Source organism: Sphaeramia orbicularis, chromosome 1 (genome assembly GCF_902148855.1).
Source record: "Sphaeramia orbicularis chromosome 1, fSphaOr1.1, whole genome shotgun sequence".
Taxonomy (NCBI): Eukaryota; Metazoa; Chordata; class Actinopteri; order Kurtiformes; family Apogonidae; genus Sphaeramia; species Sphaeramia orbicularis.
Window position 1 is genome coordinate 6826210 of NC_043957.1, and position 23806 is coordinate 6850015.

Consider the following 23806-nt stretch of genomic DNA (forward strand, 5'->3'; position numbering starts at 1 on the left):
CTTCCGAAAATGACCATTTCGGACATGGGTTAAAATATGTCTAAATTGCGAGTCAGGATGTTCCTAAGATCATAATAAACACTCACTGAAGTTCTTTAGGTTGATTTAAAAGTATTTTCAGGTGGTCACCAACATGTTCCAAAAATGCGTTTTTCGTAAGACTATAGTATGACTTCCAAAAATGATCATTTCGGACATGTTTTAAAATATGTCTAAATTGCGATTTAGAATGTTCCTCAGATCATAATAAACACTCCCTGAAGTGTTTCAGGTAGATTTAAAACTGTTTTCAGGTGGTCACCAACATGTTCCAAAAATGCGTTTTTCGTAAGACTATAGTATGACTTCCCAAAATGACCATTTCGGACATGGGTTAAAATATGTCTAAATTGCGATTTAGGATGTTCATAAAGCTATAATAAACACTCCCTGGAGTGTTTCCGGTTGATTTAAAACTATTTTCAGGTGGTCACCAACATGTTCCAAAAATGTGTTTTTCGTAAGACTATAGTATGACTTCCGAAAATGACCATTTCAGACATGATTTAAATTATGTCTAAATTGCGATTTAGGGTGTTCCTCAGATCATAATAAACACTCCCTGAAGTGTTTCAGGTTGATTTAAAATAATTTTCAGGTGGTCATCAACATTGTGCAAAAATGCGTTTTTCGTAAGACTATAGTATGACTTCCGAAAATGACCATTTCAGACATGATTTAAATTATGTCCAAATTGCGATTTAGGATGTTCATAAAGCTATAATAAAAACTCCCTGAAGTGTTTCAGGTTGATTTAAAACTATTTTCAGGTGGTCACCAACATCGTCTAAAAATGCGTTTTTCGTAAGACTATATAGTATGACTTCCGAAAATGACCATTTCGGACATGGGTTAAAATATGTCTAAATTGCGAGTCAGGATGTTCCTAAGATCATAATAAACACTCACTGAAGTTCTTTAGGTTGATTTAAAAGTATTTTCAGGTGGTCACCAACATGTTCCAAAAATGCGTTTTTCGTAAGACTATAGTATGACTTCCAAAAATGATCATTTCGGACATGTTTTAAAATATGTCTAAATTGCGATTTAGAATGTTCCTCAGATCATAATAAACACTCCCTGAAGTGTTTCAGGTAGATTTAAAACTATTTTCAGGTGGTCACCAACATGTTCCAAAAATGCGTTTTTCGTAAGACTATAGTATGACTTCCAAAGTAGACTCCAGAGGCCCCCCCCCCACCCCGCAGGTGCAGAGGACCCCCACTGATGAAACTGGAGTATATAAATATAAAACAGAAGCATTGGTTAAAAGAATATAAATATGATATAAAACAAATGAGACAGTTTCGTCTGCAGTCTGGACCGTACGTGTGCAAATGTGGAGACGGAACTCGATATAAAACGTAACAAATGAAGCAGGAATTCAAACAGGTTGTAGAAATCCACTGGATTTGTGTCCATATGAATATAAAGAGTTTTTCAAATTCAAACTGTCTGAACTATTCGGGTCCAAATACAAAAAGAAATGAAGCACAGAGCAAGAAAAGTGGGTTTAGACAAACATGATCCATTTAAAATAAAAACAATAATGATGACAAAAGTCGCTCTTCATTCACTTCATGTTGAATAAGTTTAATGAAACTTCAAAGTCCAATTAACACCAACAGAAAACACTGGGTGTCAGTTCCACATCCATCAGATGCACTTTCTTTTACATGTGTTTGTTTCACAGCAGCTCCCACAGCTGTTCCACCACACGGCCATTCTTCATGTAGTGTCAGAGGAAAACAGACGACAAACAAACCATCCAGCAGTGACGTGAAAAAACTGTTCATACATGAGCTGTGGAGCGTCCAAGGGCACAGCGGCAACAGGTTCAGCAGAAAAGCCGACATTCACGTCCAACACAGACCACCGCGTTTTCACAAGAAGAAAAACAACAACAACAACAACATTCATTTGGTTGAAATAACTCCTGTTTCTGAGGTCAGACACATTTATGGCACTGGAATCCAACCACATGATCAACTATTTAAACATATCTGTACGTTCTAACAGTACGGAACCCTTTAGATTAAACCCTTTAGATTAAACCTTTAGATTTAACCTTTAGATTATACCCTTTAGATTTAACCCTTTAGAGTAAACCCCTTAGATTAAACCCTTTAGAGTAAACCCTTTAGATTAAACCCTTTAGATTTAACCCTTTAGAGTAAACCCTTGAGATTTAACCATTTAGATTAAACCTTTTAGATTTAACCCTTTAGATTAAACCCTTGAGATTTAACCCTTTAGATTAAACCTTTTAGATTTAACCCCTTAGATTAACCCCTTTAGATTTAACCCTTTAGATTAAACCCTTGAGATTTAACCCTTTAGATTAAACCCTTTAGAGTTAACCCTTTAGATTAAACCCTTTAGATTTAACCCTTTAGATTTAACCCTTTAGATTAAACCTTTTAGATTTAACCCCTTAGATTAACCCCTTTAGATTTAACCCTTTAGATTAAACCCTTTAGATTAAACCCTTTAGATTTAACCCTTTAGATTAAACCCTTTAGATTTAACCCTTTAGATTAAACCCTTTAGATTTAACCCTTTAACCCCTGACATGTCTGTGGTGACACGTTCTGAATGTTGGATTTTTAAAAAAATATTCATATAAATTCAACCGTTTGATCAATAACAAACATTTCTAATCGTGCTGATAGAATAGATTTTGCTCTTTCCACAGACATCTGAGCATGCTCAGTTCAGGCCCCGCCCCTTGTGCAATGGGGGTTAAAACAGAGCAGTGAGTGAGACCGACTCACTACAAAAATGGACGGTTTGGACTTTTTTTTTTTTTTTTACAGTTTTCCTTGTTTTACCCTCCGTTCTCGCTGCAGGGTACTGTCATCTGTCTGTCGTCCGTCTGTATGTGCAAAAACTCTGGCGTCGACTCAAGGCCGAGGGCTCGTTATGTTGTTTTTCCTGTCGTTTCCAGTGTTGTGGTGATTTTCCTTTATTCTTTTTTTACTGTTTTTACTGAGTTTTGACTCTGAAACTGCTGTACGGAGTTAAATAGGTGTCAAAAAGAGCCCAAAACTAAAACTACTGGGAGCAAACTCAAAGACTTGTTGCTTATTTTATTTATTTATTTTTACTTCATTTCAGTAATTTTTTTTGCATATTATTCATTATTGTATTTGCTTTTTTCCTTAATTTTTCTACATTTATTCTTTAATTGTATTATTTTTTCTTCAGTTTATGTCTTATTTTGTTGGTTTATTATTCATTTTTGTTAATTTCATTGATCACTTTGGCTGTTTTTGTTCATTTTATTGCATATTTTGTTCTTTTTCTTAACATGTAACTGCTTTTTGGAGTTCAACCAGGTGTCAAAAAGCAGCTGGACTGATTTAGGAAAAAAAAAAAAAGCCCCAAAACAAAAACTACCAGGCCAAACTCCTGGTTTTTGGAAACAGAAGTTGTCAAAGTATTTCATGAATGTAAGAAATTAAACGAAAAATAATTAACATGAATGAAACTTTAAAAACAACAAAATGAGTGAAAATGAACAAAGTTACCAAGAAAATGATCAAAAAAAAAAAAAAAAAAAGAAAAAATATTCAATGAATTTGGCAGAAATTAATAAATACGAACCAAAAACAAAACGAGTAAAAAGGACAAAAATAGCTAAAAAATAATCAACTGAAATGAATAATTCCAGGTGTGTTCCAGTTCCCAGTTGATGTTCAACATCCTAAATCTCTTATTAATGTCCATTCTCGTGCCTTATTTAGTCCAAACCTGTCAAACTTCAGTTCCTCTCTTTGTCTTTTTCTGTTCTTCCACCTGTTTTGACCCTAAAACACAAACAAAACCACTGAAGAAAAGGACTTATTTATTCTCTTTTTTTAAAACTTAATTTTAGCCTTTTTTTGCATCATTTTTGTGTTATATATTATTTTATCCATTTTTCTTTGTTTTTGTTCTTTTAGTTGCTTATTTGGTTAATTTTTCTTTATTTAATTTTTTATTTTATTATTTTTTCTTCAATTTTCTTCAGTTTGTGTCTTATTTTGTCCTTGTTATGTATTATTTTGTTGATTTATTATTCATTTTTGTTCATTTTCTATATTTGTGGGTTTTTTAATCTTATTTTTTCTTCAATTTTCTTCAGTTTGTGTCTTATTTTGTCCATGTTACATATTATTTTGTTGGTTTATGATTCATTTTTGTTCATTTTATTGATCACTTTGGCTGTTTAGTTCATTTTATTGCCAATTTTATCCTCTTTTTTTTGACTGTGTAACTGCTTTATGGAGTTAAACAGGTGTCAAAAAGCAGCTGGACTGATTTAGAAGAAAAAGAGCCCAAAACTAAAACTACTGGGACCAAATTCAAACACTTGCTTATTTTATTTATTTTTACTTCATTTGAGTTTTTTTTTTTTTTTTTTTTGCACATACTGTCATGTTATTTATTATTTTATTTGTTTCTTTGGTTTACTTTTCTCCATTTACTTTTTAATTTTATTATTTTTTCCTCAGTTTTGTCCCGTTTATGGCTTATTTTGTTCATGTTACTTATTATTTTGTTGGTTCATTATTTATTTTTGTTCATTTCATTGATCACTTTGCCTGTTTTTGTTGCATTTTGTTCTTTTTCTTAACACATAACTGGTTTTTGGAGTTCAACCAGGTGTCAAAAAGCAGCTGGACTGATTTAGGACAAAAAGAGACAAAACTAAAACTACTGGGACCAAATTCAAATCCTTGATTATTTTATTTATTTTTACTTCCTTTTAGTACTTTTTTCATATATTTTCATGTTATTCATTTGCTTGTTTTGTTTTACTTTTCTCCATTTACTTTATAATTTTATTATTTTTTCTTCGGTTTTGTTCCATTTATGGCTTATTTTGTTCATGTTACTTATTATTTTGTCGGTTTATCATTCATTTTTGTTCATTTCATTGATCACTTTGCCTGTTTTGGTTCATTTTGTTGTTTATTTTTGTTTTGTTTTGTTTATTTTCCTCTGTCTTTTTCTATTCCTTCACCTGTTTTGACCCTAGAACACACAGTCAAACAAAACCAGTGAAGAAAAAGAACACAAGCACAAACCCACAGCAGCTTTAATCAACCTGAAACAGACGCACATTCGGCCGTTTTCACTGAAATCACGTCTCGGGGGTTAAAGGGTTAAAGGTATAAAAAGTGAAAATCCACTGCGTTTAAGGCTCCTGCATCAAACTGACAGGAAATACAGTTAATCCTTGTCCTCGGAGCTTAGCGCTGGACTGTGGAGGTTCTGTGTGCGTTAGCGTTTGGGATGAACCGTGACCAACATGGCGGAGAATCCTCCACAAACACTGTCTCCGCTGTTCAACACCACGAGTTTACAAACTGTTTCCACCAACAGATCGGTTTGGTTAAATGCGTCACCGTGGAAACCAACCCCATAGTCGCAGTTTTACCACATGTTAAAAACAGGACAAAGCCGTAGAACACTTCCCTGTCACTGAGTCCGTTTACATGACCTGGCACTAATCCGATAATCGCCGTAATCAGACGTGATGCGTTTACATGCGCTAAAGAAATAATGGAAAAACCATGTTTCAGTCCATTATTTGATTTCTTTCAGATTTCTTTCAGTTACGACCTAAGACGTACACTTCCTGTCATTTTAAAGCATGATCAAAAGTAATCGGATAACTGCAGACGTTGCATAATGATCGGAGTGTTGGTGTGGATGTAAATGGACTCAGTGGTGAAGGAAAACGCTCTTCACAGACTGAACTTCAGAGGACGGTGTTGGGTTTAAGGACAGAATACTGCGTGAAGAAGTCGTACAGTTACTCAGTTTGTCCTGCAGCCGTTTGAGCAGAATTCACTTCATTTTACCCGATAAAAGCACAACGTTTACATATCGTTAGCGTCACAGTGTAGAAGTCAAACACTGTGTGGACCCGCTGAGTCCAGGTGTTTGTGTTCTAACAGGGTCTGGGATCCAAAACAAGAAGGACTAATGTCAGAATAGAGTTTAATATTATGGGATAAAGATCCTATTATTGATTATTAATACTGATGTTTGTGCGTCTGACCCTCATGAACAGGACATCTGACAGCTGGAGACCTGATGTGTCCACATACTTATGTCCACAGAGTTTAGAAACCTCCATATTTTACTGTAGTTTAATGGTAGATTTTTCTTCCTCAGTCAGATGTGATGACAGTAGATGGAAATTATTATTTACAGTCAGAGCAGGAAAAATATTACAGACATTTAGAGGAAGAACATTTAAAATCAGTCACAGATTTTAAAAAATTGGGGTATTTTGGGGTTTGTTACCTCCACCAGGAGGTACTGTGATCACTGTGCTTTGTGTGTTTGTTTGTTAGTAAGATAACTCAAAAAGCTATGGACGGATTTTCATGAAATTTTCAGGAAATGTTGATACTGGCACAAGGAAGAAATGATTGACCCTTTCATACATAGAGGTCACTCCAGTGGACAGTTCTTCTCCAGCTGTTCCCTTGTATATTCTTGGGTTTGGTTGTTTATGCTGCGTTTCCACTACGTGGAACCGGCTCGGCTCGGCTCGACTCAGTATTCCTGGAGAGCGTTTCCACTACAAGATACTACTGACTTTACAGTACCTGGATGCGGCGCGTTACTTCCGTGTCGTCTGTTCAGAGAGTTACTGATAAACTCGCTCGTTGCATGTCATTGCATCTGAATTTTTACATCGGCCACCAAAGACTGAATCTCCTCGACCGACCATGGTGTAGTTTTGGGCTGTTATCATGTGGATTAATGTACCGCTGTATTTACTGTCCACTTCTGCATCTGTTTTTTGTAAAACGGCGGGTCACAGAGAAAACTGTCTGACCAATCAGTGGTCTGCAGTGTCTACACGTTATGTTTTAGTATCTGGTCCCCCGTCCTGGAACCTCGGCGGAGGTGATACCAAAAAAGTAGTACCGGGTACCAGATTCCAGGTCCTTTTTCGTAATGGAAACGCAAAAAGGCCGAGTTGAGTTGAGTCGAGTCGAGCCGATACCACGTAGTGGAAACGGGGCATTAGTTCCATATGAGCCGACACAGTGGACACTAATGCACCATCCCATACACTGACATTCAGACCATTAATGTAACTTTGCTGTTCTTAATCTGCAGTGACATGTTTTAGTGTAAATTAATTACTAATTGTTATTAGACTGTAATTAACAGGTATTTTTTAAACAAAAAGTTTTTTTTTTTGCACATTATCTCCATGAAGTGAATAACAGTTAGTATTAGAGTATGTTCAAATGTGAGAAACATCTGATTAGCTGCATTAAAAATGTTTTTACCGCATTGTTTTCCATATCATTTTCTGACACTAGGTTTTAAATACATGTTTCTTTGCTTCAAAAATAAAATACATGGTACCCAGCTGAGTGGACATTTTTGTAACTTTTTGTAAAAAAAAAAAAAAAAAAAAAAAATTGATCGCATTGGTTTCATGTCTAAAGAGGAATAAAAACACCCCAATATCTTGACTAAGGTTCACATAATTCATGCATGAAAGGGCTAAATTTTGGTGGTGATCGGGGGGCAGATATGTCTTGGTGGAGGATGGTGCTTTTCTCGTTTTGTGTGGGGTTTTTTAGGAGGTTTTTAGGTGATTTTTAAGTGTTTTGTGTTTTTTTTCGGAGGTTTTTTGTTGATCATGAAAGACAAAAAAAAAATTCTTGAAATTTAGAGGAAGAACATTTAAAATCAGTCATGGAGAAAAGAAATTGGGGTGTTTTTTAGGTGATTTGGTGTTTTTGTGTGGGTTTTTTTTAGGAAGTTTTTAGGTGATTTCTGGGTGATTTAGGATTTTTCTGTGTTTTTTTAGGAGGTTTTTGAGTGATTCTTAGGTGTTTTGGGGTTTATTTTGTGTTGTTTTTTAGGAGGTTTTTAGGTGATTGTGAAAGACCACAACAATATTCTAGAACTTTAGAGGAAGAACATTTAACATCAGAGTCATAGATTAAAAAAAAAAAACTGGGGAGTTTTTTTTTAGGTGATTTAGGGTTTTTTGTAGGTTTTTTAAGGGGGTTTTAAGTGATTTTTGGGGGTTTTGGTTTTAATTCTGTGTTTTTTAGGAGGTTTTTAGGTGATTTTTAGGTGATTTGGGGTTTATTTTGTGTTTTTTTGGAGGTTTTTGGGTGATCATGAAAGACCTCAAAAATATTCTAGAAATTTAGAGAAGAACATTTAAAATCAGTCATAGATTAAAAAAGAAAAAAAAAAAAACAGAATCAATGCTGAGAGAAATTCAGTCCATACCATCTGTGAGTCATTTTAGAAACAAAGATAATAATTTAACCCAAACTAATCAATGCACTGATATTTATCCCATAATATAAAACTGTATTCTGACATTAGCCCTTCTTGTTTTGGACCCCAGACTCCTGTTAGAACACAAACACCTGGATTCAACGGGTCCACAGACTGTGGTCCATTTGTGTCTGAGTTAGACAGCTCTAATATGAGGATAACGATATGTAAATGCACACATAATGAACGGAGGTTTAGACATGACGATTTCTGAACCTCAACCTGCAGCGAACACCAGCGATCTGACCTCTGACCCCTTCAGTTAACAAAAAAAAAAAAAAAAAAAAATCCATGAGTATAAATGCATTAGGGTCACACTGGTTTCATAATGAATCTGAATAAAGCATTTGTACAGTAATTATGTCCACGGACTGTTGGATTCATTCACACAGATCCACCCGACACCAGACACACAGACTCCCATGAGCGGCGGCGTCCAGCAGAGGGCGCTGCAGGCCTGAGAGTGGGCTGCGCCGACACTTCCTGCCCAGCAACTGTTCTCTGTCATTAACTGAAGCTGTTCCATAAAGCACACCAGCCCATTCGCTCGGAGCCAAGGTCGTCTGTCATCACACAGAGAACAGCGGCGCCTCAGCCAACCAGGGTGGGCTCGGGGGGTGGGGTGGGGGGGGGGGTGGGGGGGGCAACGCACCGGGGGCAAAGACCTGACTTCACCTCGCCAAGACCAAGCACGATCGGGGCAGGAAATGAACCGCCTCCAATCGACAGCCAATAGAAACCACCTCGGCGCCTTTTATGACTCAGACTGTTTACGTTTGGGCATCAGCTGGTTTCTATGGCAACCACCCCGTCTGCTCTTCTCATTTCCCACCCCGACTTTAATGTAGGCACATTTACATATATATATATATATATGTATATATTTACTGCACGTTTCATATAAAAATAGACTTAAGGCAACACTAACCCTGAATCCAACCCCTTTTTTTTCATCTAAAACAAGTCGCTGCTGTTCTTTTTGTGATTTTACAGTTCAAAAAAAACAAAAAAAACAATCAGATTTAATTGGTCAATCTATGTACATTTATGGCACCTTTGTTCATCTTTACCACTTCTTGATGTACTTTAACACTAAAACTTCACATCAGTTGCTTTGGAAAGTGTTAAATAAACTTTTGTACATAGAGGTTTTGGAGCTATATCCATTAGATAATAGAAAAAAAAAAAAGCCCAAAAACACTGAAGCGTTTAAATGCAGTTTCACAGGTTGATCAGTGAATATTCTAACCTGGAACCTGGCGTCATCCTCCTGTCTGTAACGTTCAACGCAGTACCATTATTTCCGACCAAAATGAAACACAGGACACCGCCAGAGGGACGGTCTGCAGAGGGCCAATCCAGGAATCCACCAAGACGTCCAGGTTTGTGTCTGCAGGACGAAGAGAGGACGAGTGAAAGTGGAGGGGGGAGGGGGGAGGGAGGGGGCGTGTCCCTCTGTCTGTCCATTCATCTGTCCATCTGACAGGGTCGAGGGTGTGAGAGGAGAGGTCAGAGGTCATCCACGTCAGAGAGCGAAGAAGAGGATGAGGACCACGATCATGATGGCGATGAGGACCCCGATGGCGCACCACTGTCTCCGACCTGGGGAGCACAAATATGAGCACATGACCACATGACCGAGGGGACGGACACTCAGACGACCAACGATCTACACGACGACGGTCAGAAAATGGCACTGATAAAGTCAGAGGGTCTTAAAAAGTCTTAAGTCTTGAATTTACAAATCTGGATTTAATACATTAAAAAAAAGGTATTAAATTTGATCTGGTAGGTCTTCAGTTCTGTTTCCATAAACATGTTCTCCGTGTTGTGTTTAAATGTGTCTGTTAAATGTACAAACCACAAAGAAAGTAACAGTCGACTCAGTTCCAACCTGACAATTTATACTGAAATTAGGAACTAATTATCTCTAACTTTGCATCCAAAGGTGAGAAATGACTCTGAACAGTGGGAATCAAAGTGTTGGAGTAAATAAATACATTTTCCTAAATACTAGGAGTTACACATTTTCCCAGAAAGACCAAGAAATGGGGAATTAAATTTTGTTCACATTAGTCTGAAAAAGTCTGACATTTAACTTGTAGGAACCCTGATTAATGTGGAAATAAAGGATATATGTAAGAATAGCATTTAGAAAGGACTATCCCAAACTAAATCCAAAAGCTGAATCTAAACTAAAAACTATTTTCTTTAAAGGTGCTGGAGACTTTCGTCACCAATTTTTCATCAAATCTGTCCAACCTCAGTCATATCCTCAGTATCGTGAATCTGTTCGTCTGTCTGTCATTACTCAGCTGAATCTCTTCCCTCATGCTGAACACTTTCTTAGTTCCATCCACCAGAAACAAACCATGTGTTTACAAACAGAGTCAGGGGGGAACTCGGGCATCTGAGGAATTTTGTCGCGACTTGCATTGTGGGAAACGAAGGCTTGCGCTGCCGCTACAACCATATGATATTATATGGATGACACAAACACAACGCGGAAATGGCTGGAGGAATATGCATAGAGGGAAGGGAGCTCCTGCTGTTTCTGCGCCGTGTCTGCTGCAGCTGCTGCTGTCAGACGACTGCACAAATACTGGTTCTGTTTGTAAACACATGGTTTGTTTCTGGTGGATGGAACTAAGAAACTGTTCACCATGAGGGAAGAGATTCAGGTGAGCAATGACTAGGGATGTAATGATTACCGGTATAACAATAAACCGCGGTAAAATTGCAGACAGTTAGTATTACCGTTTACATTCTAATTATCACGATAACTGTGTTTGATTACTGCACTTTTAGGGGAAAAAAACCCACTGTAAAGATCTCCTTTTATGTCAAATATTTGAGTATAGTTTTAATTTATTACAGTTTTGATTTTCTATACCTAATATCTGGAGCCAATATTCACTTTTAAAGTCTTTGAAAAGGTTCGTTAAACATCTTTGTGTTATTTATGCAAGAAATTAAACACATTTTTCAAATCGGATTTTATATATTTTTTGAGTTTTCTGTCATTTTATATTTTATAGTAGGTTAAATGAAAAAATAACAGGCAGATGATATAGATGAAGTTGTGTTGAAAAAAAAGATCCCAAACATGGGTATAGTAAACATTTGTTTATGTAGTATATAAAGGCAAAATCAAAAGGACTGAAAAACAGCCAAAGTAGGCTCAGACCACTAAGGGTTAATACTGGAATGTTTCTGCAACAGAAGGTACATTGTGCCAATTATTTTATTTTATTATTATTATTTTTTTTTAAATACAACTTTATTAAATTGTTTCAGTGTGTGTATTAGTACTTTTTGAACATTTTGAGCACAATTTCAATAATACCGTGATAATAATGATAACCGTGATAATTTTGGTCACAATAACCGTGATCTGAAATTTTCATATCGTTACATCCCTAATAATGACAGAAAAACTAACACATTCATGATACTGAGGATATGACTGAGGTTTGACAGATTTAATGACAAATTGGTCACGAAAGTCTCCCGCAGCTTTAAATGTTTGAAAATCAGACTCATTTTGGTCTGAGACTGAAAACAAAAAAGAACCAAGAGGGCCCAATAAAAGCACCAAATTAAAACACTCTAAGACACAAAATTACAACAATTTGCACAGTCTGACCTTGACAATATATTATCAATAAAATGATTAAATAAATATACATAAGTGTACAAAAATATATTTGTGTGTAATTATAATATTTTTTGAATTATTTTATTAACAGGACCTTAAGGCGGCCATGCACTGTGCGATTTTAGAGACGATTTCTCATTCGTGCGACTATTTCTGGGATGGGGCCAGATGTGCCTCTGATCGTGTGTGGTGCTTGGTGCGGTGTACATGGCGTAAGGAGAAGCCATTAACACCTCACGACCAGCAATCGCGTGTTCGCAAGGAAAATGGAGCTGTTTGAAATCCTGCTCGCTCCTCATGAGGGTATCGTACTGTCAAAGCAGTGCCATGAGCCCATGGGCCTCAAATTCTCACACTGTGCATGCGCGAACACAGAAGCGTACAGTAGCATACAAGCTAACAGTAGCTGGCTGTTGGCCTAGTGCAGTTTAGCTTTTGCAGCTTCCCTCTAGTTCCCTTTGCTGTAGGATTGACAGCCCATACTGTCCACATCTGGACAACCAATTCCTGCACCGAACACATCAGTGTCTTTTCTTCTTTTCTGATTCCTCACAGATAATGGCACATATTGCCAAAGCAGCTCGTTGGTTTTTGTTTAGCACTACCATTTCGTGACTCACAACAATACACAATCGTCTATGCACTTTTACAGATTCCTTGATATTTTAACGCTGTATTTCCGGATACAACACTCGAACATGTGGTGCGTCCTCTGGTGTATGGTCCCACAGTGTGAGCAGTCAGGTCGCATAAGAGCATCGGTACAGTGTGAGAACATGAATCGTGAGCCTGACTTTACGATTGATTTGCACAGTTTGAGATGGAGCTGCGTGCAACGATCGAAATAATCGCACAGTGTATGGTCGCCTTTAAGTGACTCATCAATAAGCCATGGGAACCTTGGCTAAAGGGCCCATGGAGACCCAGTTCACAGACCCCTAATGTGTGTGTGTGTGTGTGTGTGTGTTACACCTACTGCTGGTCATGTGAGACACTTTCTCCAGCTTCTTCAGGACCGAGTCCATGCGGGACGACGTCTGGTCCATCTCGTCTCCGAAATCCCCCAGCATCCTGAATGACACGAGGAGCGATTTATTTATTTATTTATTTCCCCCAGATGAACCTACGGCGTTAATATGAGTACAGCGGTGGTGGTGGTGGGGGGGGCGGGGCTTCCACTCACACGGCCTGTTCGTCCAGCTCGTCTCCGATCCGTCCTGACATGTCTTTGAGGACTCGGATGCTGCCCGACACCAGCTCCAGCTGCTCGTCCTGTTCCTGCATGATCAGCTACAAACACAGGACACGTGAAGCTCAGAGCGTCTGCAAACACTGGGTACACTTTAAGACAGGGCTGTCAGTCATGTTAGTTCAGGTTCCACATTCAGCCCAATTCCATCTCAAGCGGGCCAAACCATTAAAATTATAGCATAACAACCTATAAATAATGACAACTCAAAGTTTTTATCTTCATTTTAGTGCAATAAAAAACATTAAATTATGAAAATATTTACATTTACAAACTATCTTTTCATAAAAAAAGATGTGAATAACCAGAAAAAAATGTAATTTCTTCAGAAAAAAAAGCTAAATTTTAACAATATTATGCCTCAACTTATCACTTGTACATGAACATTACACACAATGTTACACAAACATAATATTGTTGAAATTTTGAAGTTTGGAATGTGTAACTAAAATAAGAATGTCTACAATATTATGTGTCAACTTATTAACACAACTTACAAATCGGACCTACAAATCCACAAAACATTTAGTAACAGACAGAATATTGTTAAACTTGTCCTTAATTTTCAGGTTGTTCTCCTTTTATTGTAAGGGTTATTAGAGTATTGTTTTACTTTAGATCACACTGGGCTCAAACCAGTTCAACACCTTTGACTGTTCAGATCTTCAGTGTAATTTTTGGACTCCATAAAATCATGCCGTGGGCCGGATTGGACCCTTTAGAGGGCCGGTTTTGGCCCACGGGCTGCATGTTTGACACCTGTGGTCTAAGACATTTGAACGTATTAATACGACTAAGGGTCATTTGTGGGCTCAGTTTGACTGGTAGCCTTAGCGCGCTTTCACACTGTGTGACATTGGGTTTTCCACCTGTTGCGTCTGATGTGGTGTTCTTTTCGTTACCTGCTGTTGCTCCTGTTGCTCCTGGATGTATCTGGAGTTGGCCGACACCAGGTGAGCCTCCAGACCCGTCGACCGGTCCTGACTGGACGACGCCAGCAGAGCCTGCACATGGACGATGCAGAATTAGAGAAACGCTGATATTTAGACTCAGACAAACTTTACTGATCCTCAATATTAATAATAATAATAATAATGATGATAATAATAATAATAATAATGATGGATTAGATTTCTATAGCGCTTTCTTGGACACTCAAAGTGCTTTCCGTTATTGATCCACTATTCATTCGCTCTCACACTCTCCCTCTGGTGGCTCCTACAGCCCCTCCCACCACCACCAAACATTCACACATTCATAAAACCAGTGTGAGTGACACTGGACACAAGGCAAAGGAAATGACTTTGTCACAATAGCTCAGTTTAACATAAAAACACTCCTGAAAAACACTGGTAAAAAAGTACAGAAGTGTATTGCATTCACACAAAAAATAAAATTCGGCTCTGTTTTTCTGAATTAATGAGATAATTATCTCATAAAAACAGAGCCGAATTTTTATTTTTTGTGTGAATGCAATACGCTTCCACAAAAAAGCAAAAAAAGGACAGTGTAAAGCGATAAAAGCATTAAATAATATAAATTAAATACACTAATAAAGCAGAAAAAATACAAGATTTGCATATGTATAAATCTACAGGAAACGGAAGTAAAATATATACCATATACGTATTCAATTTGAGTCTTAACATTCAACCTTTTTATACATTTTTTTTAAAAATTAAAAAAAAAAAAAAAAAAGCAAAAACTGTGAGAAAGACACATGGAAAGAAATTTGAAAAACAAAAAATGATTGAATATGGTCCGAGAAATCGGATAGACACGTTTTCAAAGTAAAAAAAAAAAAAAAAAATTGGAAAGAAATAAAAAACAAAAACAAAAATTTGTAATTTAACCACCAAACTGTGATGGTATATTATATATGTGTGTGGCTGATGAAGAAGGAAGTAGAGCTGCTGCACGTAAGCTTGGCATCAATGAATCGATGGTGAGACGATGGAGACGGGGTGGGTGTGGCTTATAGTCCGGAAAGTACGGTATATATACATAAGAATATACAATTTTACAAAAGTAAAATAAGAATAGAGCTAATTAGAATAAAAAACATAGAATAGACCTAAAATATGAATGACACAATATTCACATTATTACCAGTATGTGACAGTATGTATATGAACAATATTAAAGGTGCAGTATGTAGGAATTCTGTTCTAAGTAATTCTAAAATGGCCCTGACTGTCACCAGACATCAAGGAATCATGTTCATTTCAAATACTGATCAAAACGGCTGGTTTCTTATAATACTATGGGGGGGCGGGGGGTGGTAGCAATCTGTGCCACTTATACTTCACGGAAGTCGCAAACTTTCATTTGAGTGTGCAGGACGTTTGTCCTGTTCTATTGTATATTATACTGATGTAGAATACATCTGGTGATGATTCTTTATATGAAATTTATGGTGTGGTGGCAAGGCTTAGTGGAAACACTAGTAGTAGACGCTCATGCTGGATCTGTCAACCCCTAGTCTGGGGGGAGGAGCAGAGGATACCACGCTCTGCAGTATTTGGAATGTGACTGCAGTACCAGTTTGGGCCACAATCCTACCAACGGCACCTGTAATAGTCCTGTTAAAATGATGAGGCTGATACTGTGTTGAAACGACACTAGAATGTGCTGTTAAATATGTGTGTGTGTGTGTGTGTTTGACCATCGACCTGTCTGCTTTTCTTCTCGGCCTGAGCCACAGCTGAAGGACTGGACAGCTGATCCTTCATATCCTACAAAAAAAATACACATATGAACCCTTTAACCCCTGAGTCCTGATTCCAGGTACAGGTTCACATATTAACTTAGTAAAACTCTTTCCACCTCCCACTCCTCTGTGTGTCACAGTCCCATCCCACCTCACCACCGAGCACTTCATTAATTTTCCCCCGCTGCACCAAAATCAGTGGCCGGCAGATTAAACCATCAGAAAGTCTTTTGTTCCTTTTCAGGACGGAGCTTTTGTTCGGTTCAAACGACTCAATTCACTCCGAGTCTATTTTAAGAAGCAGACCTTTCCCTTTAAGACCGGTCTGAGGAAACTGAGTCATATTTTGTGGTGTTTTGCAGCGTGGACACTAAACAGCTGAAAGACTGTGGTGCAGGTAAACAAGCAGAAAAATAATTATAGACATGTGTTTAATTAACCCTTACAGACCCAAACGTCCACCTTTAACCCTTACAGACCCAAACGTCCACCTTTAACCCTTAAAGACCCAAACGTCCACCTTTAACCTAAACCATCTACTGATCTAAACTGTTTAATTCCTGTTGATCCACTAATCCTATCAATACATGTCAATAATTGGTGTAAAATACAGTTCTTCATCTTTTCATGGTCATCAGATATGACCATATGTGGATGTTCAGATGCTCCGTAGTTACCATGGAAACACTGTCATCTTCTCCAACATTGACTCACCAGTAAAACCCATGGAGTTGGATCAATGACAGTGGACACACTAGGTTTATATTCAGTTAATGACAGATTAGCTTCAAAACTCACTTTGACTTCAGTTTTTTCAATTATTGATATAATAACCCTACACTTTAATCTGAGTTTTTATGAGCATCTCTATCATCAGTGAATTAAATATAGGAAAACAGATGATTTACTGACTTTACATGAGTCACTTCCGACCGGTTGAACAGACAAACTCATTTTGGAACTGCCTTAAAAGTGTCTGTGGGTCTTTAAGGGTTAAAGCTGTGAGTGTTTGAATGTTGGAGCTGCTGTTTTGTGTTTGTCTGTTTTATCAGAAACACTGGAGCTGCCAAAACTCTGGGTCTTAGTTGAGTTTCCTCCAACATCCACACCTGTAATCACCGCTCAGCCGTTCCTGCAGAAACCACACGCCATCTGTGCTTTGGAAACCAACAAAACACCACGATTTAAGGTGGAACTAGAAGCTCTGGTGGAAGATTTATCTGTGACGTGGTGTGTGAGGCCGTTCTCAGAGTCTACATGGGATGAAATGGATCAAACCAAATCCAGGTGTTTCTGTTCTAACAGGGGTCTGGGATCCAAAACAATGACTAATGTCAGAATAGAGTTTTAATATTATGGGATAGATATCATTAAATTGGTTAATTTGGGTTAAATTGTTATCTTTGCTTCTAAAATGCCTCAGAGATGGTTTGAGGAAGAGGATTAGAGCCAATGGAAAAAAAGTCCAATAAATATATATATTTTTTTTAAATTATTATTCTGAGAAAAAAAGTCAGAATTCTGAGTTTTTCTCATTTAATAAAAAAAAAAAAAAAAAATATATATATATATATATATATATATATATGTTAGACCTTTTTTGTTTTTTTCCCAGTGGCCCTAATTCTCTTCCATAGTTTGGACTTAAAACTTTCAACACTGATTATATTATTGTTTTTTTTTTTTTTTTTTAATTCGTGACAATGATTTCTACCTCTGACTGTAAATAATAATTTCCGTCTACTTTCATCACATCTGACTGAAGAAGAAAATTCTACCATTAAACTATAGTGAAATATTGATGTTTCTAAACTATGTGGACATAAATATGTGGACACATCATGTCTCCAGCTGTCAGATGTCCTGTTCAGGAGGATCGGACACAGAAACATCAATATTAATAATCAATAGGATATTTATCCCACAATATAAAACTTGTATTTTTATTATATGGGTATATATTATATGGGTTAGACAGTTATAATATGAGAATAATGATATGTTTTAACTTTAGGAATGAAATGGTATATTTTCTTTCATCGATCATTTCATGGAGCTCCAACATTTCCTGTAGCTGAATAATCACCTGGATCATTTAATAATTATTTCCACCTGTAAACTGTTACCGCTGCTAAATTGTTAAAATATTAATCTGATTGATCAGTAATGTCAATAAGTGGAGGTTAAACCACGGTGGAAAAACACAGTTACATATATATGACCAGTCGAGCTCCGTTATGTCAATGATACGATCAATAACTTTACCAAAAAAATGACACTGTTGGGAATAAAACGTACCTGGACGGCTTTCCTGGTTCGCTCGACAAACTCTCTCCTCTCCTGAAGTTCATTGTCTCCCAGTCTGAATTTACCTGGGTTCGACTCCACGATGCCTGAGACGGAAGTCAAAGAAACAACAGACACACAGACTGGAAGGACATTTAACCTGCACTGGTTTAACAACTGAACTGAAGAAAAAAGAAAAAAAAAAGAAGAAGAGCCTTTAGGCTCATGTTTATACGACAAAAAGTAAGAAAAGCAGGAAAAAACAAGTGGATAAAGATCTGATGTTGTGTTGATTAGATTAAATTATATTAGGTCAAATCAGATTAGATTATATTACATTAGATCAAACCAGATTAGATTAGGTCAAATCAGATTAGATTATATTAGATTAGGTCAAATCAGATTAGATTATATTACATTAGGTCAAACCAGATTAGATTATATTATATTAGGTTGAATCAGATTAGATTATATTGGATTAGGTCAAATCAGATTAGATTATATTAGATTAGATCAAATCAGATTAGATTTGATCAAATCAGATTAGGTCAAATCAGATTAGATTAGGTCAAATCAGATTAGATTGGGTTATATTAGATCAGATTAGATTAGATCAAATCAGATTAGATTGGGTTACACTGAATTATATTAGATTAGATTAGGTTAGATTAGATTACATTAGATCAGATTAGATTAGGTTACATTGGATTAGATTAGATCAGATTAGGTTAGGTTACACTGGATTACATTATATTATGTTATATTAGATTAGATTACATTAGATTAGGTTAGGTTACACTGGATTATATTATATTATATTATATTAGATTAGATTAGATCAGGTCACATTACATCAGATTAGATTAGATCAGATTAGACTGTGCTGATCCTTCCTTTGATGTAACATTTCATTGGTCCTGTTTCTACATCAAATACTGCAAGTGTGATTTATACACACATACACAAACACACACACGCATACGCATACACACACACACACACTACTTATTTTTCCTCTTTAGACCCAGCTATGGGTTTTCTGTCCATATTTGTGAATGAGTTTCACATCTTTATACAGAAAAAAATAAAAATAAAACCACAAACTGCCCACTGCAAAGGACATTACATTAAAACAATGCATGTGGCAAAACTGTTGCATCTGTTTCCAATGTAGGCAATAATTTAATTTAAAAAAGCCAAAACTGGTCATTTCCTGGGCCTCAGGAGGATAAATATACTGTCATTATATTGGAAGTCCACACTTACTTTGTCATTAATTACATTTGTTGAGCTTTTCTTCAAACTGATGTCTAAATATGGCAATGATTCAACTGAATATGTTTTTTTTTCTGACAGATGACACTAATAAACCCAGAACTAAACAGACCCATCCGGTACCACCACCCTCCACAAACTCTGGGAAAATCCTGAAGGCTCAAACCAGTCTCACTCTTCAGTGGCTCTTCTGTTAAATGAACCTACGGCGTTGAAATAAATAATAAAAGACCGTTTTCATGATGCTTCCCTGACTAATGAAAGGACAGTCTGCATTCTCTGCTTAATTGTCATGTGAGTAAAAGCCTTCATTCATAGTTCACTCATTTCCTGAGTCTGTGGAAAAATGACACAAAGGCTGTGTTTGTTTTTTAAATACTGACAGTCATGTGAAGATGCGGGTTGAAATGCCGGAGTTGTTTTCCCCCCGTTTAAAGGATACTGATGGTCTCACTGAGGTCCTCCAGGTCCCAGTCGATGGCTCTCAGACAGTTCCTCAGCTCGTTGGTGCTCCAGTCCAGCTCGTCCCGACTCACCTGAGACCGCACACACACACACCAACCAATCACCAACCAATGACTAATCAATGACACAGGAATATGTTCAACCAGTTACAGTGATGCCTGTGAGTGTAAATCCATGATAAGACCATGTTCAGCCCGTCTGTTCACTTATTTTCTATCATACATACACACAAACTAGATGTCAACTGATATGGGTTTTTCTACGGCCGATGCTGATTTTTTCAAATTTGGTCAGCAGATCTACTGCCGATTTTTGAGGCAGGTATTTAAGGCTTTTTTTTTTTTTTTTTTTGAAAGCACATTGACAATAAAATACAACTGAAACATTCAGATAATTAAGATTTTTATGCAACAATATAAATGAAATTATCAATACACATACACTTAGTACTCTTTTAACATTTACTGAACTTCAAGTGCTGCCCACAAAGGTGTCTGATTAAAATATCTTATAACATTTTTACTACTGATCAAATATCGACCTTAAAAAAAAAAAAAAGTAAGGCCGACGGCTGATATTAAAAAAATCAATGTCGGCCCGATCAGTTGGTCTACATCTAACACATACATATACACAAATATATACACACATACATAAATACACACACATACATAGGCATACACGCACATACATACACACACACACACACACATACATAGATACATAATAAATACACACACACACACACACACACACACACACACACATACATAGATACATAATAAATACACACACACACACAAACATATACATACATATATGTATTTAACTTCTAAAAGTTATTTGAACATAGTTTACAGTCAGAGTAAATGGAAATCACAGGACTTTGTTCAATTTTTAACACAGCAGACAACAGAGAAGCGTTTCCACTGATGAAAACATGCAAAATGACACGTATAACGTTTAATTATTGACTTCAAAAGGAGACCTGCTTCTGTTAAAGACAGGGCTGTCAAACTCACTTTAGTTCAGGTTCCACATTCAGCCCAATATGATCTGAAGTGGATCAGAACCAGTAAAATACAGAATATCCAACAAATAAGTACAACTCCAACATTTTCTCTATGTTTTAGAGTGGAAAAGTACAATTATTTTATAAAAAGGTTCACATCTACAAAGTATTCTTTAAAAAATGTGAACAACATGAACCTGAAATTTCTTAAGAAAAGTAAGTACAGTTTTGACAATATTCTGCCAATTAAACATCATTTATCATTTAAAAATGCGCATTAATGAGAGAAGCAACAGGCAGAATATTATTATAATTTCACTTATTCCTCTTAACACGTCAGGTCCACTTTATTCTGACATTAGTCATTATTGTTTTGTATCCCAGACCCATGATACCTAGATTCAACCTGTCCACAGACTTCTGTCCATATCTATATGACTATAGACATCTGAACTAGATCTATTACCCTGTATACAGATTGATAGTGGTGTCACATCCTAACACTACCTCGGTGTTGAATCTGTAAAGAGTTCAGTTTAGGACAGTGCTGTGGTCACGTGCACAGATGTTGCTCACGTGCACAGATGTTGCTCACCTGTGTCCCATCCTGCAGCAGTTCCTCCCATCTATCAAACAGGCCTCTGGCCCGGGTCAGGGCCTTCTGCACCTCCCTGGACACACACACATGAACATATATGATCAGTACCCAGTCTTTGTGACAGCAGACAGGTATCTGGTCCAACCCCGGGCACTCGTGTGTGTTTTCAGAGCCTTTTCAATCTGCAGCAACGCCCCTCATTTCACCAAAACAAACACACAACATACATTTCACATCCTTCAGTAACTTAGCAGCATATTACAAACTATCTCCCAGGTGTTTTTAATGAAAGCAGACCTGAGACAGATACAAATGTTCGTGATTAGTGGCTGTTGTTGACATAAACACTGGAGACCTGACTACACTGCGCAGCCTGTAGCTTCGAGGCTAACGAGTTAGCCACAGCTAGCTACTGAACTAACTACGTTAACAGAACTTTCTTTAAAAAACAAACACACGTATGTAGAGCAAGAGCAAACCTGTGCTTGTACAAATGCTCCTACATGAGATAAGGCTGACTTTTAAGTGCTTTTTAGTTGGTTCTTACCCCTTCACAACGAAAAACGGGTCTTCTATCGACATGATGCTTGCTTCCGTGTCACAGGTTGCGCATGCGCAGGTTGGTGGTGACGTCAGTGTCGAAGTTTATGGGCTGGTCTGATTTTTTTTCCAGTTCGTTTTTTTTTTTTTTACAGTTTTTACAGTTTTCAGCTTTTTTTTTTTTTTTATTTTTTTTTTTTACTTTATTTATTTATTTATTTATTTATTTTTATTGGCACAAAGCAAATTAACATAATAATGTTTTTTTTTTTTTTTCCAGTTCGTAACTACATTAAATGGAAAAACAGAGACGTTTAGTGTAAACATGAATACCTCTTGGTGGAATTTGAGCCACATTATCATCATTCATTTTATAGAAAAAAAAAAACAGAGATTTATATGCATTTTTTTCAGGTTATAAAACAAAAACTTGTATGTTAAACTGTTGCAATACATCCAAAAACTACACTTCTTATATTAGTTTTTTCTTCCAGTTCTTATACAAAAAAAAATCTATAAATCTGTTCCAAATACATATACACTAGAAACAAAAAGTTAAGGATATTTTTTAATTTTGGGGCTTTTTTTTTTTTTTTTTTTTTTTTTTTTTCAGTTGGGATTCTTGCACTACGCTTTTTACATTTTTGTGTGTGAATTGAATTAAAACACATTTTTTTAATGACCAGACATCATTTTATTTACAAATGGAAAAAATGACAAAAAAAAAAAAAAGACCAAAAAAAAAAAAGTAGTGTAGATCTTTTCCCTGTTATTACTATGAGGCTTAGATACAGCACGAGTCACTTTGGGAATCACATAAACCTAAAATAAAGTCAGTATTATATGATGAGCTTTAAACTATGTAACTAAATGGCTTTTCCCAGACCTCAGGGATTGCAGATTAACAACACTATCACTATAATTTATTTCGTCTCATCTGGCAATTTAGTTTTCCCAGAATTTTTTAAATTTTTATTTATTTAACCTTTATTTAACCAGGAAAAAAAAAATCCCATTCAGATAAAGAACCTGTTTTTCAAGGGAGTCCAGGCCAAGAAAAATACAACATACAAACATTCACAGGACAAGTGAAACTATGAAAAACAAGCAAATTATTGAGTTAGTCTCTAGCCCTTTGAGTTTGGACTTAAAAACACCGAAGATTTTTTTCTCAACATATTCCATGTGTAAGGAGCAGAGTAGACGAATGCCCTTTGACCCAGTTCTGTTTGGGCGTTTGGCACAAAGACAAACAACTGGTCATTTCATCACAGACGATAAGAATAAACCCTTTTTTTTTTTTGTTAGTAACCTACAGATATAGGAGGTAATAGTCCAAGTATCTCCTTGTAAATAAAGGTGTACCAGTGTTCCAGCCTCCTAGTGGAAAAGACAGGACATCCCACTGTGGATACGACTCAGAATGATGTGTCATGGCTTTAGAATGAGTAATAAACCACAGAGAAGCATGATGAATAAACACTAGACATTGCATCACACACTTGTTAAGAATTTCTCTCAGTACTTTTATTCCTAGAAAGTATTGATCAAGGTTTTATTTAATTTTGAGAGAAAATAATATTCAGTCTCCTGGAAAATAATGCATTTGTTGTTAAATTTGTATATTCCATTTACAACCAATAAACCTTATTGGT

The 23806-nt window shown here is 36.5% G+C and overlaps 1 protein-coding gene and 1 long non-coding RNA gene across 2 annotated transcripts; both read right to left on the minus strand.

Moving 5' to 3' along the window:
- Nucleotides 1–1611: 1611 nt before the first annotated feature.
- On the minus strand, nt 1612–2547 carry LOC115426497 (uncharacterized). Its single transcript, XR_003936350.1, has 2 exons — nt 2499–2547; nt 1612–2107 (listed from the first exon to the last, which is right to left on the minus strand). It is a non-coding gene; the product is annotated as an uncharacterized LOC115426497 (long non-coding RNA).
- Nucleotides 2548–8377: 5830 nt separating this feature from the next.
- stx10 (syntaxin 10) lies at nt 8378–22254 on the minus strand. The gene is made up of 9 exons (XM_030149765.1): nt 22159–22254; nt 21609–21684; nt 19979–20072; nt 18274–18368; nt 15938–16000; nt 14168–14269; nt 13200–13306; nt 12993–13087; nt 8378–9960 (listed from the first exon to the last, which is right to left on the minus strand). Exons 1-9 carry the CDS (start codon nt 22191–22193, stop codon nt 9884–9886), a joined length of 744 nt encoding a protein of 247 aa, XP_030005625.1. The 5' UTR covers nt 22194–22254; the 3' UTR covers nt 8378–9883.
- Between the last annotated feature and the right edge of the window lie 1552 nt (nt 22255–23806).